The following is a 15,481-nucleotide window of genomic DNA, read 5'->3' on the forward strand; positions in this document are numbered from 1 at the left end:
CATACGTACACCTCCTCAGAATATTGTTTTCAGAATCTGAGTAATTAAAGACATTGTGATTCTCCTTCCATTCTGCTCTATGAAGTTTCCTGTCGTTGTAAAGTGTTGACATTTATGCATACTATTTTAATTGTTTGGTGTGGTTTTTTTTTTTTTAAAAAACCTTCCCTTTCCCCCAAAGAGCCCTGCAGGGATATATATTTTCCCACTGCTTAAATGCACTCCTTTCTCCAGTCTCTCCTCCTTGCATGTCAGAAATTCCAAATCTGAGCTGCGCAAAACTGGAAAAATGTCAGCTGTAATATTTGATTCCTCAAAAGATTGGTCAAGGCCCCCGGAAGCGTAGGAACAAAACGCGGCTCTTCCCCTGTTGGATGCCGACTCATATTTCTGGGATCCTGAGTAATGCTTTGACAAGATTGCTCACAGATGCTGCAGTTGGGAGTGTGTGTGTTTTTAATTTTGAAGAAGAGGAAAATCCATTCTCCACAGAATTGCTATGGAGACTATCAAGGCCTGCAACTCTTGTGTTAACCATTGTCTCCTGTGCGATTCTTTTCTTTTCCCCATCCTCTTTCCGGCATCAGATGGTTTTTGCTTCAGAGGAGTTGTAAGAGGAGAAATCCAGTGGGAACAAGGAGGTCAGGAGAAAAGATTAGTGGGGAGGTTGGCATAAGAATGTGGAACCCAGTCTCTCCTCTCCTCTTGGTCTCCCGGGCCTCAAGAGGCCAGGGCCCTGCGGGATCTGACATCTTTCCGCAGGGCCTACAAGATGGAGCTGTCTGCCAGGCCTTTGGCCGGCGTCCAGTCTGGCTCCCCCTTTCTCCTTATAAGAACTTGCATGAAAGTGCCCCCCCCCACTTTTCTCACAGGCTCATATAAGATCAGTATAAACAGTTAGGCCTGGTGAGCATTTAAGGTCCCCATCCCTAATTTGCGGGTTGCCATCTGATTAGATTTCACTTTGATTCTGATTTGATTTTAGGATGCTTTTTAATTGGTTGCTTGATTTTATGGTAATATGTTATATATTTGATATTAGCTGCTCTGAACCCGGTTTTGCCCTGGGTATAAATAAAAATTATTATTATTATTATTATTAGTGCTGCTTCAAGGCATCCAGAGCTTAAAACTGATTGAAACTTGTTGCTGGTTAACAGCCTTACTCTTGCCCTTGTGAAATGTAGGGGCTGCTGCAAGCACATGCTGTTAACCACGATGAAGGGATTTAAGGGTTCATGGGGTTATTTGAGTCTAGCCCTCTCTTGTCTTGGGGAGTGGATTTCCACCCTCCCCTTTGCCTTAACCTCACAGATAAGGGCTACGTTGGCACCGGCCTTAACTATGGATAAGGCTAACCAAGTTGGCTCTTTGACTGTGGAAAGACCATAGCTCAGAGCATAGCTGTCAACCTTCCCTTTTTTTTGCGGGAAATTCCCTTATTCCAGCACTGTTTCCCACTGCTATCCCGGATTGTTCAATATCCCGTAGACTGTCCCCGGGACAGGTGAGGCTGCTGATCCCTTATTTTCAAATCTGAAAGTTGACAGCTATGGCTCAGAGTGAGAGCAGTTCATTCAGAAGGTCACAGGTTCAATCCCTGGCACTTCCAGTTGCAATGGCAGGTGATGTGAAAGCCATCTGCTGAGACCCTCAGCGCAAGGCTTGCTCATGTGGTTTCCTCTAGATCAGTGGTGTCCAAGCTTTTTTCAAAGAGGGCCAGATTTTTCAAAGGGGGCTGTGAGAGCTGACCAAAGGGCCAACCAAAGTTGTTAACCTTTTCCTTTTTTTTAGGATTGAAATTATTCAGCTTTTTTATGATTTTACCCCAAAGTAAGTTGTTGAGCTTTTTTTTATGATTGAAGTTGTTGAAGGGGCCAGATTAAACCGACCGGTGGGCTGGATCAGGCCCCCAAAACGGACTTTGGACATGCCTGCTCTAGATATAATAAATTTTTTATTATTAGTTTTATTATTTGTACCCTGCCCACCTGATTGGGTTTCCCCAGCCACTTGGGACTCCGTCTCCCATCAGTGTGGTGAAGAATTAGTTGCTCTTGGGTTAGATATGTGCAGAGGCAAAGGATGTGTGGCATGGAAGCCAATGTTCAACTGGATGGTTGGCTCCACTGTAACACTGCCCCAGGTGTAGCTCTTTCCTGTTGCTCATGGGAATAAATGGCTGCCATTCAGTTATGTGGGGCAAAGCAAAAGGGTGCGCATGCAGGCGCCATTGGGGTGGCAGGGCTGCTCCTGCCACTAGTGACCCCTGCCGTCAAGAATCACATCTGCTTCAGGGGTGGCGAAATTGACATGCTTAATAAGAGAAATTTGTTGTTAACATTTACTAAAGGTTAGAAACCACTCATAGACTGAAAAAGAAATAGTGACATTTGGATTTGAGAACTGAAGATAATTGTTTATAGAAAGTGGCTTTATTAGGTGTCATACTGGAGTGGATGAAGTGAATAATGTTTATATATAGTGGACAGATGAAGAATCGGAAGTTCTATACTTAACTTATCTCTCATTTTTCTCTCTTTTTCTCTCTTTTCCACTTTCTTTCTTTTAATTCCTTTGCAGTACCTTTTTCTTTATCTCTTTCTCTTTCTTTCTTTTTTGTTTTCCCCCTCTCTCTGTTTTGCCTCTGGATTGTTTTTGTTTGAACAACAACAACAAATATTTGACAATAATATTTTGCATTTTTCTTTATAAACTCTAATAAATTTTATATTAAAAATATATCAAGTCTGCTCTAATGTTCATCCAGAGTTCTGTCTCGTGGTCACACAGAAGGGCAACTGGATATTCTGATAGTCAGCCCAGCATGTTAGGAGCTGGCTTTAGCATGCTCTCTCTCACACACAACGGTAATTAACGTGTGTTTCTGTGTATAGATTCTTGGCATCGTTTCCTCTAGCCAAATTAAAAGTTAGGCCATTGGAAATTTATAGTTTACAGTTCAGTTACATTAGCCATTATGCCCAGATGACTCTAGCCCACTTTGACAGCCGTGCATTTGTACTAAGCGCTCAGACAATGCACAGGAAAGATGGATGGCGTATGTCTAGGTTTACTGTAATTGGAAAGAGCCTAACAAGCTTTTGCTACTTTGGCAGTAATGTTTGGAGTTGGAGGGGGCCAATGACTCAGCCATTAAGAATGCAGCGGAACATATTATCTCTCCTTGGTCTATAAATAGCATTAAAAAAGAAAAAAAAAACTGACGTCCTGCATTTGTGTTGTGCTTTTGGTGAATCTAAGTGCACTCTCCCTGTTCCCCCCCAAGATTAGAGGAGAAAACAAGTAAATGGGTTTTATTGGACGTGTGGAGTGGGTTGGTTGCAGTCTGATTTGGGTATGGCTATAGCTGAATACAGTGGTGCCTCGCAAGACGAAAAGAATCCGTTCCGCAAGTCTCTTCGTCTTGCGGTTTTTTCGTCTTGCGAAGCAAGCCCATTAGCGGCTTAGCGGATCAGCTGATAAGCGGCTTAGCGGCTTAGCTGATAAGTGGCTTAGCGGATCAGCTGATAAGCGGCTTAGCGGATCAGCTGTTAAGCAGCTTAGCGGCTTAGCGGATCAGCTTAAAAGCGGCTTAGCGGCTTAGCTGATAAGTGGCTTAGCGGATCAGCTGATAAGCGGCTTATCGGCTTAGCGGATCAGCTGTTAAGCAGCTTAGCGGCTTAGCGGATCAGCTGATAAGTGGCTTAGCGGCTTAGCTGATAAGTGGTTTAGCGGATCAGCTGATAAGCGGCTTAGCGGCTTAGCGGATCAGCTGATAAGCGGCTTAGCGGCTTAGCGGATCAGCTGATAAGCGGCTTAGCGGCTTAGCTGATAAGTGGCTTAGCGGATCAGCTGATAAGCGGCTTAGCGGATCAGCTGTTAAGCAGCTTAGCGGCTTAGCGGATCAGCTGATAAGTGGCTTAGCGGCTTAGCGGCTTAGCGGCTTAGCTGATAAGTGGCTTAGCGGATCAGCTGATAAGCGGCTTAGCGGCTTAGCGGATCAGCTGTTAAGCAGCTTAGCGGCTTAGCGGATCAGCTGATAAGTGGCTTAGCGGCTTAGCTGATAAGTGGTTTAGCGGATCAGCTGATAAGCGGCTTAGCGGATCAGCTGTTAAGCAGCTTAGCGGCTTAGCGGATCAGCTGATAAGCGGCTTAGCGGCTTAGAAAAAGGGGGGGAGGGGAAAAAACCCGCAGGAACTCGCAAGACATTTTCGTCTTGCGAAGCAAGCCCATAGGAAATTCGTTTTGCGAAGCACCTCCAAAACGGAAAACCCTTTTGTCTAGCGGGTTTTCCGTCTTGCGAGGCATTCGTCTTGCGGGGCACCACTGTACATGGGTTTTTATTGAACACCAGTTGCCGGAAACAGCAGGAGGAGTGTGTTCTTGTGCTTAGGCCCTGCTTGCGAACATCTTCACTTAGACCTCCGATTGACCACTGTGAGAACAGGGTGCTGGACTAAGTTGCCTGCTAGCCTGATCCAGCACACTCTTCTTATGTCGAAATATATTAAAAAATAAAAAAATTGTCCAGTAGCACCTTAGAGACCAACTAAGTTTGTCCTGGGTATAAGCTTTCGTGTTCATGCATACTTCTTCAGATACCTAGGAAAGGTGGATCGTAGAGGGTTCTTAATTCTAAGACCCTTAGGTATAATGTCCAGGTTCTTGCAATTAGTCAGAAGTTTCTTTGTGAGGTTGATGGACTTCCACTTCATGCGGTTCAATGTGTGCCTTCCATGGTTCTAGAGTCAGGTAGGCAGCCGGGTTGGTCTGATGCAGTCAATATATATATAAAAATTAAAAAATTGTCCAGTAGCACCTTAGAGACCAACTAAGTTTGTCCTGGGTATAAGCTTTCGTGTGCATGCACACTTCTTCAGATACACACACATATGTCCATGCACAAAAATAAGTTGTGTGTGTATCTGAAGAAGTGTGCATGCACATGAAAGCTTATACCCAGGACAAACTTAGTTGGTCTCTAAGGTGCTACTGGACAATATATATATATATATATATATATATATATATATATATATATATATATTTACTGCGTCAGACCAACACGGCTACCTACCTGACTCGTCTTATGTCTTAGGGAAATTCTAAAGGAGAGAGAGAGAGAGAGACGGTGCTTTGTGACTTCTGGTCTCATATTCCGGAGCTCAAACAAAGCCATTAGTTAGGTCCGGCTCAATTTCCTCATTAAAATATTTGCACACCATCTCTCATACTGTAAGCATCGTTTACACATCATGAAAAGCAAAACAAAACCCATGTGCAATAAGAAGACCAAAAGTTGTTTGTTACGATGCAGGAAAACATGAAATAAACTGTTAGAAATAATAATAATAATAATAATAATAATAATAATAATAATAATAATAATAATAATAAAGTAAAACAGCAGATGATAAAAGTCAACACACCATTAAGCAACATTTAAAAATGGTTCTGATAAATTGTACCAGTAATTAAAAACAACCCCGGCAGCCAGTATGCCATGCTGGGGAAAAAGCAAATAGTGGTTCCAAAATTTTGAAGATGGGTGTCTTCACCTCTTAGGGAAGATTTGTGGTGAGCTGGGACATCACTGGTGCTCCCTCAAGAATTCTGAAGCGTTCAATGGAAATTCCCTTTTGTTCTGGAGAGGAACCAAGCTCTCCCCCTCTCCCTGGGTTATGAAACAAAATGAAAACAAATAATAGAGCCATTATTCTGAGGACAAAAGCTTTTGCTACTCTTTGGCACTTGCTGGAAGTAAATAGATGGGCCACGGACAAAGAGATACAATGAAGTTTCCTTCTGTGTAATATTAAGCAAGCTGGTCCATGTGTTTTTTATTTTAAAAAAGCTCGCTGGAGTGTGCTTTGCGTCGTTTAATTTGTACACAGTGAGTTTTGCTGCAAGTTCTGGAAGCTCTTTTGGCGTTACGTTGGCCATAAATGCTTCTTTAAACCTATGGTGGGAAGGCTGGGCATTTCATCGGCTTCGCATCCAAATGAGTAAGAAGGCATTCTGGGATCCCGGGATCGGTGTTAGAAACTCAGATATATAAGCTTGGTGCCAAATGGCTCCTTAAACCAGGATTACAGTCACTAAAATGGAATGCCTAGTTGCGATTTTGGGGCCAGGTGGCTTGAAAGTTGTATTTTTCAATATGACTTTTTAGTCCTGCAATTCATTATGACTGCATAGATTAAATATAATGACCAGAATGTGTTGCTTTTCAAGATCCAATGATTCCCAGGCAGGCACCTCCAGATGGTAGAGACCATGGGTTGGCAAACTAAGGCCCGGGGGCAGGATCCGGCCCAATTGGCTTCTAAATCCGGCCCGCGGACGGTCTGGGAATCAGCGTGTTTTTACATGAGTAGAATGTGTCCTTTTATTTAAAATGCATCTCTGGGTTATTTGTGGGGCCTGCCTCGTGTTTTTACATGAGTAGAATGTGTGCTTTTATTTAAAATGCATCTCTGGGTTATTTGTGGTGCATAGGTATTTGCTCATTTTAAAAAATAAAATAAAAAGTCCGCCCCCCCCCCACAAGGTCTGAGGGACATTGGATCGGCCCCCTGCTGAAAAAGTTTGCTGACCCCTGGTGGAGACATCCGGCACCACCCAGGCACCCAGGCATCTTCACATGGTCGCAAGTGGCCAATAGCCAGGTGCAAAATGTGCCTGGTGAATTTTGAACACTGCACAGGATTGCTAGAGGAGAAGTCACAGGAGATGGCGCTGAACTACCCCAGCCCTCACCTTCCCGGGGCCCTGCAGATGTTTTGAGCTATGCTTCCCACCAGCAAGTTGATGGGAGTTGTAGCTGGAAACATCTGGAGGTTGCCAGGTTGCTAAAGTTGGACCAGCTGTTTCTTTCTGCGTATGACGGTTTCGCTGAGTTCACAAAAGGAGCATTCAGCGGTTGGGAGGGGACAGGGTTCTGCAAGAAACCAGCTTCTTGAGCTTTGCAGCATAATTCCAGATCAAAATCAAATGAATGTCATGGTTGCTTGTATATTTAATCCTAAGGTGTGTTTGACTGGTGGGGTAGGTTTTACGCACTTTCCACTTGTTTGTTTGTTTTCCTATGCCGCCTTGGGTTTTTTTCTTTTTAAAGGTGGAGCAAAAGTATTTATGAAAATTAATTAAACTTTTGTGGATGTGAACGAATGGATACATGATCATCAGGCATGCATGAAGACAGGTTTCTGCTCCAACGGCCATACCTGCTTGATCTCAGAAGAAAAAACACCCCAGTTAAGAGAGGGAAGCAGAGACAAATGATGGGAGTTGGAGTCTATCAGCTATACACTGTTACCTCGGGTTAAGAACTTAATTTGTTCCGGAGGTCTGTTCTTAACCTGAAACTGTTCTTAACCTGAGGTACCACTTTAGCTAATGGGGCCCCGCGCCGCCGCAGCGCAATTTCTGTTCTCATCCTGAAGCAAAGTTCTTAACCCGAGGTACTATTTCTGGGTTAGGAGAGTCTGTAACCTGAAGCGTCTGTAACCCGAGGTACCACTGTATTGGGTAGCCCTTGACCTAGAGCAGTCTTTCCCAAAGGTAGGACCTCAGATGCCCCGCCCCGTCACCTCTGACCATTGGGCTATGCTGTCTGGGGCTGATGAGAGTTGTAGACCAACAACCTCCAGGGACCCAAAGTTGAGAAAGGCTGGCCTCTGGAGCATGGTTTTCAACTGAGGGCTTCTGATGCAGCTATCCAGGTGGTGAAAGTTTGGAAGGTGGTAAAAGTTTGGAAAGAGGCATATTTCCTTGCCCCCAAAGGGGCTGCAGAGCTACAGGGGGCTGGGGAAATGGGGCTCAGTGGTTTTATGCCTATAGGACAGGGGGGCAACCTTATTTTATATAAATCAGGTGAGTAGTACAGTGGTACCTTGGGTTACAGACGCTTCAGGTTACAGACTCTGCTAACCCAGAAATAGTACCTCGGGTTAAGAACTTTGCTTCAGGATGAGAACAGAAATTGCATGGCGGCGGTGCGGCAGCAGCGAGAGGCCCCATTAGCTAAAGTGGTACCTCAGGTTAAGAACAGTTTCAGGTTAAGATCGGACCTCTGGAACGAATTAAGTTCTTAACCCAAGGTACCACTGTATTTGCTGAGCTATAAGCAGAACAGACCTTATCAAATAATTAAACTTGTTGCATGTGCTTTCCATAATTTTCGCAGGTTGGCCAAATTTAGGTCTCTCTCTCGCTCTGCGGGCGGAACTTTAATTTGCAGAGTGTGGCAGGAGAGAATGGAGGGGCACTTCACAGCTTGTACTCACTGTGTATATCCTTTTGTTTTGTCTCTTTCTCTTCTCTTCCCGCTCCTCAAAAGGGACGTGAAAGCTGGAAACATTCTTCTAGGAGAAGATGGTTCGGTCCAGATTGCAGGTGAGCCTTTTTATAATTATAATGATTATAATTATAATTATCATTATTATTATTTGCCATGTGGTTTGCTCTCTGCTTCCATGCCAGAGAGAGAGGACCCTGAGGAGAACCATCTTTCAATATCACATGGAAGAGGGAACAAGCTTGTTTTCTCCTGCTCTGGAGGGTAGGACTCGAGGCAATGGCTTCAAGTTACAAAAAAGGAGATTCCAAATAAACATCGGAATAACCTTCTGACAGTAGGAGCAGTTCGATATTGGAATGGACTCCTCTGGGAGGTTGTGGACTCCCCTTCCTTGGAGGTTTTCAAGCAGAGGTTGGATGGCCATCTGTCAGGAATGCTTTAGCTGAGATTCCTGCATTGCAGAGGGTTGGACTAGATGACTCTCAGGCTCCCTTCCAACTCTTAACTTGTAGCTCCACTATAATTAATTGGTTGTTAATCGCCTTCCACGTATTTCCCAATGCGATGTACAAAATATAATAAGAACAGCTTAAAAACCCTTGGGGTCCCTTCCAGCTCTATGATTCTATGACCCTGAAGACCATGGCATGGGGAGGAAGGGGGAAACAATGTGCCATAGGTGTCTGGTTCCCCCTCCAACACGGGGAGTCAGTGGGGTGTGAACACATCAGCCCCTCCCACCCCAAGAGTTGGTTGTCAAAGGTGGGCGTGGAGCAGCTTTGTTAGGGTGAACCAGGGGTAGGGAACCTCTAGACCTGGAATCTGAATGTGGCCCTCCATTGCCTCTACCTGGCCCTTGGGAAGTCTCCCCAGGCTGTGCCCCACACAGGCTGTACTTTACACCTCAGATCTTTTCCCCTGGCTGGAATGTGTCCTTGAACTTCAGTAATGCCCCTTACTCTCCTGGATGAAGGGTACAGAGAGGTGTGTTGAGTGTAGGTAGAAACTAGCCTACCACGTTAGGGTAACAATGAAAATTTGCTGCTCCGCCCACTTTCCCCATAGCCCTGCCCACCACTGGAATGTGGCCCCTGGAAGGCTCCGCGGAAGGGAGTGTGGCCCTCGGACTGAAAACGTTTTCCCACTCGCTGTGCCGTCACACCCTCGAACTGCAAAATCTGAAGTGGCTTGCTTGCTGTCCGATTCTGCTCTTGTCTAGGAAGCCTTGTTGAGAGCAGTTTGGGTCCGCCCGGTTTTGTCAGAGGAAGACCCTCGCTGTTAGCCTTCCCCTACTCTGTCTACGCTGCCTGTGTCAGATGTCTCCTTCCTAGGGTCCCCTTTTGCTCACCTTGTCTGGCAAGAGTTTTCTTTGTGTTCTTGCCAGTAAACATTGGCTTGGGAGGCTAGATAGTGAGGCAAGGAGAAGAGAAATGAAAAAGAGCTGGCCCCAAAAACTTTATTGCATTGCCTGGTTTCCAGTGTTGAAAGATTTGGGGGGGGGGCCTCCTCTCCGTAGAATTCCAATAAAGGAAAGGAAGGCTCCTCTCATTGCTGGGATTTTGGGGGGTGCGTATGAACCAAGGCTTTGTCTTGCACCTCTTTGATCCCCCAATCTATGGACCTTCTGTGGTTTATTACAACAGAGCTCTTTCAAGGATTCTTCTGAATGGGGGCGTTTTGCTCCCCCCGCCTTTTATCTGCAGAGGTTTATCAATTTACACTCAGTGGGCACTGGCTGCAGTATAAATTCACTGGCTGCCTCTTTGTTTCATCTTCTTCCAGAATCACTTAGCCGTGTGAGATCATCTCAATATCAAAATGATTGTACAAGCAACTAGATTTGCCTTTTAAGCAACCTCCTGAATCCTTAATGATGCTTTGACCGGAAATCTATTGCCTATGCCCTAGAAGGGTCTTTGTGTTGAGAGTTAATAACCCTGTCCTTACCCGGGTCCTTTCATAATCTTATCTAAAACAGTCATGTGCCCCATTCATGTTGTATTTGGATAAAGGCGGAACCTACTGAAGGGTCTGTTTGTGTTGGATTAAACAGCTGTGCGAGTGCCACAATAGAGCCTAAGCTCAGAAAAGCCACAGAATTCGGTCCTGATTATTTCTCTCCTTTTCTCCCCCATTTTTGAATTATTTATTTATTTGCATTTCATGGCTGCAAAGATAATGTATGTCAGCAGTAAAAAAAAAAAAGAGTAAAGAGTATGGACATTTGTTCATACTGGTTGCAGAATTCATTTAGCATGAATTGTGTTTCTGTCTGAATACACAAAACTATGGAACTAAGTATAGTTATAGGCTTGTTCACACAAAGGGCAGGTGAGGGGGTTAGTTTGGATTATGGAATCATAGAATTGTAGGATTGGAAGGAATCCCAAGGATCATCTAGTCTGACCCCCTGCAATGGAGAAATCTCAGCTGAAGCATCAGTGACAGATGGCCATCCAACCTCTGCAGACCTCCAGAGGTTGTTAGGGCTCCAACTCCCATCATCCCAGCAAACATAGCCAATAGGCAGAGGTGATGAGGCAACCTCTGGAAGGCCAGAGGTTCCCCATTCCTATTTCAGAGCATCCTTCAGTTTAAAGATGTGAATGTGGCAGGCACCATATTGCATGTGTCTCTGCAGAGGATTTGAACACAACCCTTGGGTTTTCCAAAGTTACTGTTTGTGATGGGATATTTTAATTCAGAGCGAAGCAAGTTCATTCAGCCTCTTGGCTACATACCTGGGGGTCTAAAGGAGTGGTAGGCCGAAGATTAGCTGTAGAACGTAAGCTAAGCTCTCCTTGATGGGGCAATGGACTCTGGTCTGCAACTTGATTTCCCATCCCTTGGCAAAATGCTTAGGACAAAGATCATAAGATGCTGGTATCTTGCTACTGCCTTCAAAACCCACAGCCCGTGAATTCCCATTGACTATCATGGTTGAAAGACATCTGTGTATCCCCAGAAATAAAGAATGCACAGATTCCACTACTGGCAGGCCCTCCGAGAGGAGCTACGTAAACGTAGAAAGCTGCCTTGTGCAAAGACAGCACTAGGCAACTTCAACAGAAAAAAAGCACCCGACGATGTAAAATATGACTTCTACTCTTGGAACTGCCCAGTCTTCTATAGATTGAGTTTCTTCAGCTCTTTTCTTCAGCTCTTCAGTTTCTTCAATCTTCTACAGATTGAGTTTCTTCAGCTCTTTTCCAAGGATATATTGCTTTTGCTCAGGGCCACCTACACTGAGATTGTCCTTCTCGGTGGCAATTCAAAAGCCAGTATACCCCAGGTAAGGATGGAAATGTCTGCTGCCTGAAACCCTGGAGAGGTGTAGCCTGTCCGTGTAGGTGGCCCTGAGCTGGATGGGCCAATAGTCTGACTCTCTGTAAGTTAGCTTCCTTTGTTCCTGTGAGTTACTGGATTGACAAGCTGTCTCAGGCATTCGAGACGAACAGTTTTAAATTGTATGTTTCCTTCCCCTGGAATAAAAGTTGATTACTTGTACTGTCAAAGTGATCTTACGTTTAGACAGTCTAAATGTGCAAATATTAGGAAACTCTTCTGCATTGAAGACATTCCTGTAAATGCAAGTCCATACTTCAGGGAGAAGTGAGTTAATTATTTCCTATAGTTCCAGTTACAGATAGGTAGCCGTGTTGGTCTGCCATAGTCAAAACAAAACAAATTCCTTCCAGTAGCACCTTAAAGACCAACTAAGTCAGTTCTTGGTATGAGCTTTCGTGTGCATGCACACTTCTTCAGATACAGTGTATCTGAAGAAGTGTATCTGAAGAAGTGTGCATGCACACGAAAGCTCATACCAAGAACTGACTTAGTTGGTCTTTAAGGTGCTACTGGAAGGAATTTGTTTTATTTCCTATAAAAAGACTTCTTGCATAATACTTAATTGAGGGGGGAGTCTCTGCAAAGCATCGACTTCTCTCCTTGACAGTTCTGCTTGTAGCATCCACAACAGCAAATCCATTCATTGTGGTGAGACGTCTGCTAAACAACGAGAACTTTGTATGGTAGATTTGGGAGTGGGCATCTAGAGAGCTGAGGAGCTACAAATGTCGCTGCTGAACCTCTGGCGTTTCCCCTTTTTCTTTTAACATTATAATGATGGGCTTCTCATGGCTGATTTTATGACGTTTACCATTGTAGCTCCATGAACAGAAGGCTGCAGTTCTCCTTGGGGAGTGAACAGAAATGTGGAACCCCAATTAGGGGTTCATAATGTAGTGTGTTAGCTTTTTAGTGGCTCAGGCAGAACTTGGCCTAAATCAGAGCGAGAATCTGCCTAGCAAGGTCAAGGGGAAAGGCCTGACTCTGGCCAGCTTCTTTTCCGCACAGGAAGTCCCCGCATCGCCAGCCGGGGCTCAGAGGACCCACTTCCTGGGTTACACTCTCTCCTTTGCGGCTGAAGGTGACACCGCAGGATTCTGCCGCACTTCCCCTTGGTTTGGAAATACTTTGTAAAGCCTGCCCTCTCTTTCATCCTGCAACTGGCTGTAAAGAAGTATGACAGGGTAATTAGTATGCTGCAGTTGTGATGTGTGGCTGCTCAAAATGCATGCATTCCATGCAAGGCAGATTTGTCTCGGAACAAGATATCTGACTCCTCCCCCTCTCTTTGTTCTTAGAAACAATAGAAGCTTCATAAATCTGTGCGTAATTGGAGGAGCAACAGTGCAAAAATCTTGTGATCGGATGATGTGGGGTTTCTGGGGTGACACTTAAGGGGTGGGATCTGAGGGTCTGTAAGGTCCTGGCATTATTGCCAGGGCTGTTGGTACTATGTGCCCCAAACTCAAGTTTTAACATCCTGCTTTCACCGAGTAAAAGCCTTGAATTTTTGCCACCTCTGCAAACATGCAAGCTCGCAAACTTCCTCCCTACTGCTTCTGATAGGGATTTTGGAATTATGCGATGGGGGCTGCAACAAAATGTTGCAGTGCAAAGTGCTCTCTGTTCAGGATTCCAGCTGCTCTGTTCTGATTTCTGCCCCCCTCACCCCAACCATTCAGTCATCATACTGTGGCCGCTGAGCACGGCCAGTTCTCATTAGGCTTCTTTGTGGAGCTCCAAGTATGTTTTTGTACTTCTGAAGATCTTGGCATTCCCCCCCCCCAAGCCTGTTGATGCCTCCTTTGTGTGGATGAGTGTGTGATGAGTGTTTGTGCGCGCACACTATTACCTAAGCAGCGGCACGCATGGAATTGTAGCATTGGAAGGGACCCCCAGGGGTCATCCAGTCCAACCCCCTGAAATGCAGGAATCTCAACTAAAGCATCCATGACAGGTGGCCATCCAACTTCTGCTTAAACCCCTCCAGTGAAGGAGAGTTCACTCAGCAACTTATCAGAATCAGTGGGAATGCTCTGGCATACTTGCGTTCTAATTGTTCATTGGATGTGCTGGGTGCTGAAATCCAATCCCTGTCCACTGGAAAGCATTTACAGCAAGACCTTCAGCTCTTGATAATTCATTCAGGCATTGTCAATATATTTCCAGTCCTGTCTCCAGAATCATAAGGTATGGAAACCTTTTTTTTTTCCTTTTTAAAAACAAAACCTTTGTTTGACAAAGCTGAATTCTCCTAAACTCACAAATGGTGGGTTTCCCTCCATCTCACACTGTGTAATGTGTGTAATCATTACACACAGTGTAATGATTTGCCTCTGTTGTGTTTTTTCTTGCAACTGATAATGATTTGCATGGCCTGATCCAGTAAGGGTTCTTCTTATGTTCTTGACATCTGATATGTTTTAAAATGCTTGCTTGAATCACAAATCTTGGCTACCTTAAAATTCGTAAAAGTGGATCCTTCCCGTCTCCTAAATCTGTTGGTGGCTTGTTCATTCTATGGTGCTTCTTTAGCTGGGTGCCAGTGCAATAAAAGAGGTTGTTTGTTTGTTTTGGCTTCCTACATCTTTATCATAGGTGTGCAAGTCGCCACGTTTCACTTCAGACCAGACTACTGTCTGAGACCAGATAGCAATACTATGCGGCTAAAGCAAAGACATGAATTTGTTCCCTGGCCCAGCCACGCTTGGCTTGACAAACTTAACAACTGGGTAACTTCTCAGCACTTGTGATTTTCTTCTGCTCCATTCGCAGATCAAGTGGAGCGACGGCTGGGAAGCACACAGTGCAAATGGCCAAGGGGTGCTGTGTGTCCGTGTGTCATTCAGAAACTCCTCCTTAAAACGTAATTCTTTTTCAACATTTCAGATTTTGGTGTGAGTGCTTTTTTAGCCACTGGCGGCGACATCACCCGCAACAAAGTGAGGAAAACCTTCGTGGGCACTCCTTGCTGGATGGCACCTGAAGTCATGGAGCAGGTAGGGAGGAAAAGGGAAAAGCCTTGTTCAGAATGATTGATCTGCAACTTCTGCTTAAGGACTTTTGGCAGACAAGTGGATAGCTCAGTTGGCTGGAGCGTGGTGCTGAAAACACCAAGGTTACAGGTTCGGTCCCTATATGTATATACCTGCATTGTAGGGGGTCAAACGAGATCAGTGTTTCCAAACTTGGGTCTCCAGATGCTTTTGGACTACAATTCCCATCATCCCTGACCACTGGTCTTGCTAGCTAGGAGAATAAAGGAAATAAAGTGCATACAATATGTTTCCAAGCACAATTCAACGTGTTGGTGCTGACCTTTAAAGCCCTAAACGGCCTTGGTGCTGTATATCTGAAGGAGCGTCTCCAACCCCATCGTTCAGCCCAGACACTGAGGTCCAGCACCAAGGACCTTCTGGCAGTTCCCTCACTGCGAGAAGCAAAGCTACAGGGAACCAGGCAGAGGGCCTTCTTGGTAGTGGTGCCTGCCCTGTAGAGCACCCTCCCATTAGATGTCAAAAAAATTAACAACTATCCGACTTTTAGAAGACATCTGAAGGCAGCCCTGTTTTGGGAAGTGTTTAATGTCAGATGAATTACTGTATTTTAAAGTTTTGTTGGAAGCTGCCCAGAGTGGCTGGGAAAACCCATCCAGATGGGCGGGGTATAAGTAATAAATTATTATTATTATACGAAGCTCATTGAAGGTGCTGCGTTAATATTTCTTCAGAAGAAACCTGGGGTTGTTTCCCTATATTGGGGGCAGTTCTCTCTCTCCCCTCCCCCCACCTTTCCGTTCCAGCTGCATAGTACAATATGAAGCCACTA

General features: G+C 44.9%; 1 protein-coding gene and 1 long non-coding RNA gene across 5 annotated transcripts in view; both read left to right on the top strand.

Moving 5' to 3' along the window:
- Positions 1–15,481, top strand: part of OXSR1 (oxidative stress responsive kinase 1) — an 80,317-nt gene that overhangs the window by 41,463 nt on the left and 23,373 nt on the right. For all 4 annotated transcript variants that reach the window (XM_081834394.1, XM_081834392.1, XM_081834395.1 and 1 more), the window contains exons 5-6: positions 8,345–8,400; positions 14,543–14,652. In XM_081834394.1, the coding sequence (XP_081690520.1) occupies positions 8,345–8,400; positions 14,543–14,652 (166 nt within the window). The remainder of the gene's footprint in view (positions 1–8,344; positions 8,401–14,542; positions 14,653–15,481) is intronic.
- Positions 3,379–4,333, top strand: LOC309326137. Its single transcript, XR_014150192.1, has 3 exons — positions 3,379–3,702; positions 3,848–4,046; positions 4,080–4,333. It is a non-coding gene; the product is annotated as an uncharacterized lncRNA (long non-coding RNA).

Source organism: Podarcis erhardii, assembly GCF_964252035.2.
Source record: "Podarcis erhardii genome assembly, chromosome: 12".
NCBI lineage: Eukaryota > Metazoa > Chordata > Lepidosauria > Squamata > Lacertidae > Podarcis > Podarcis erhardii.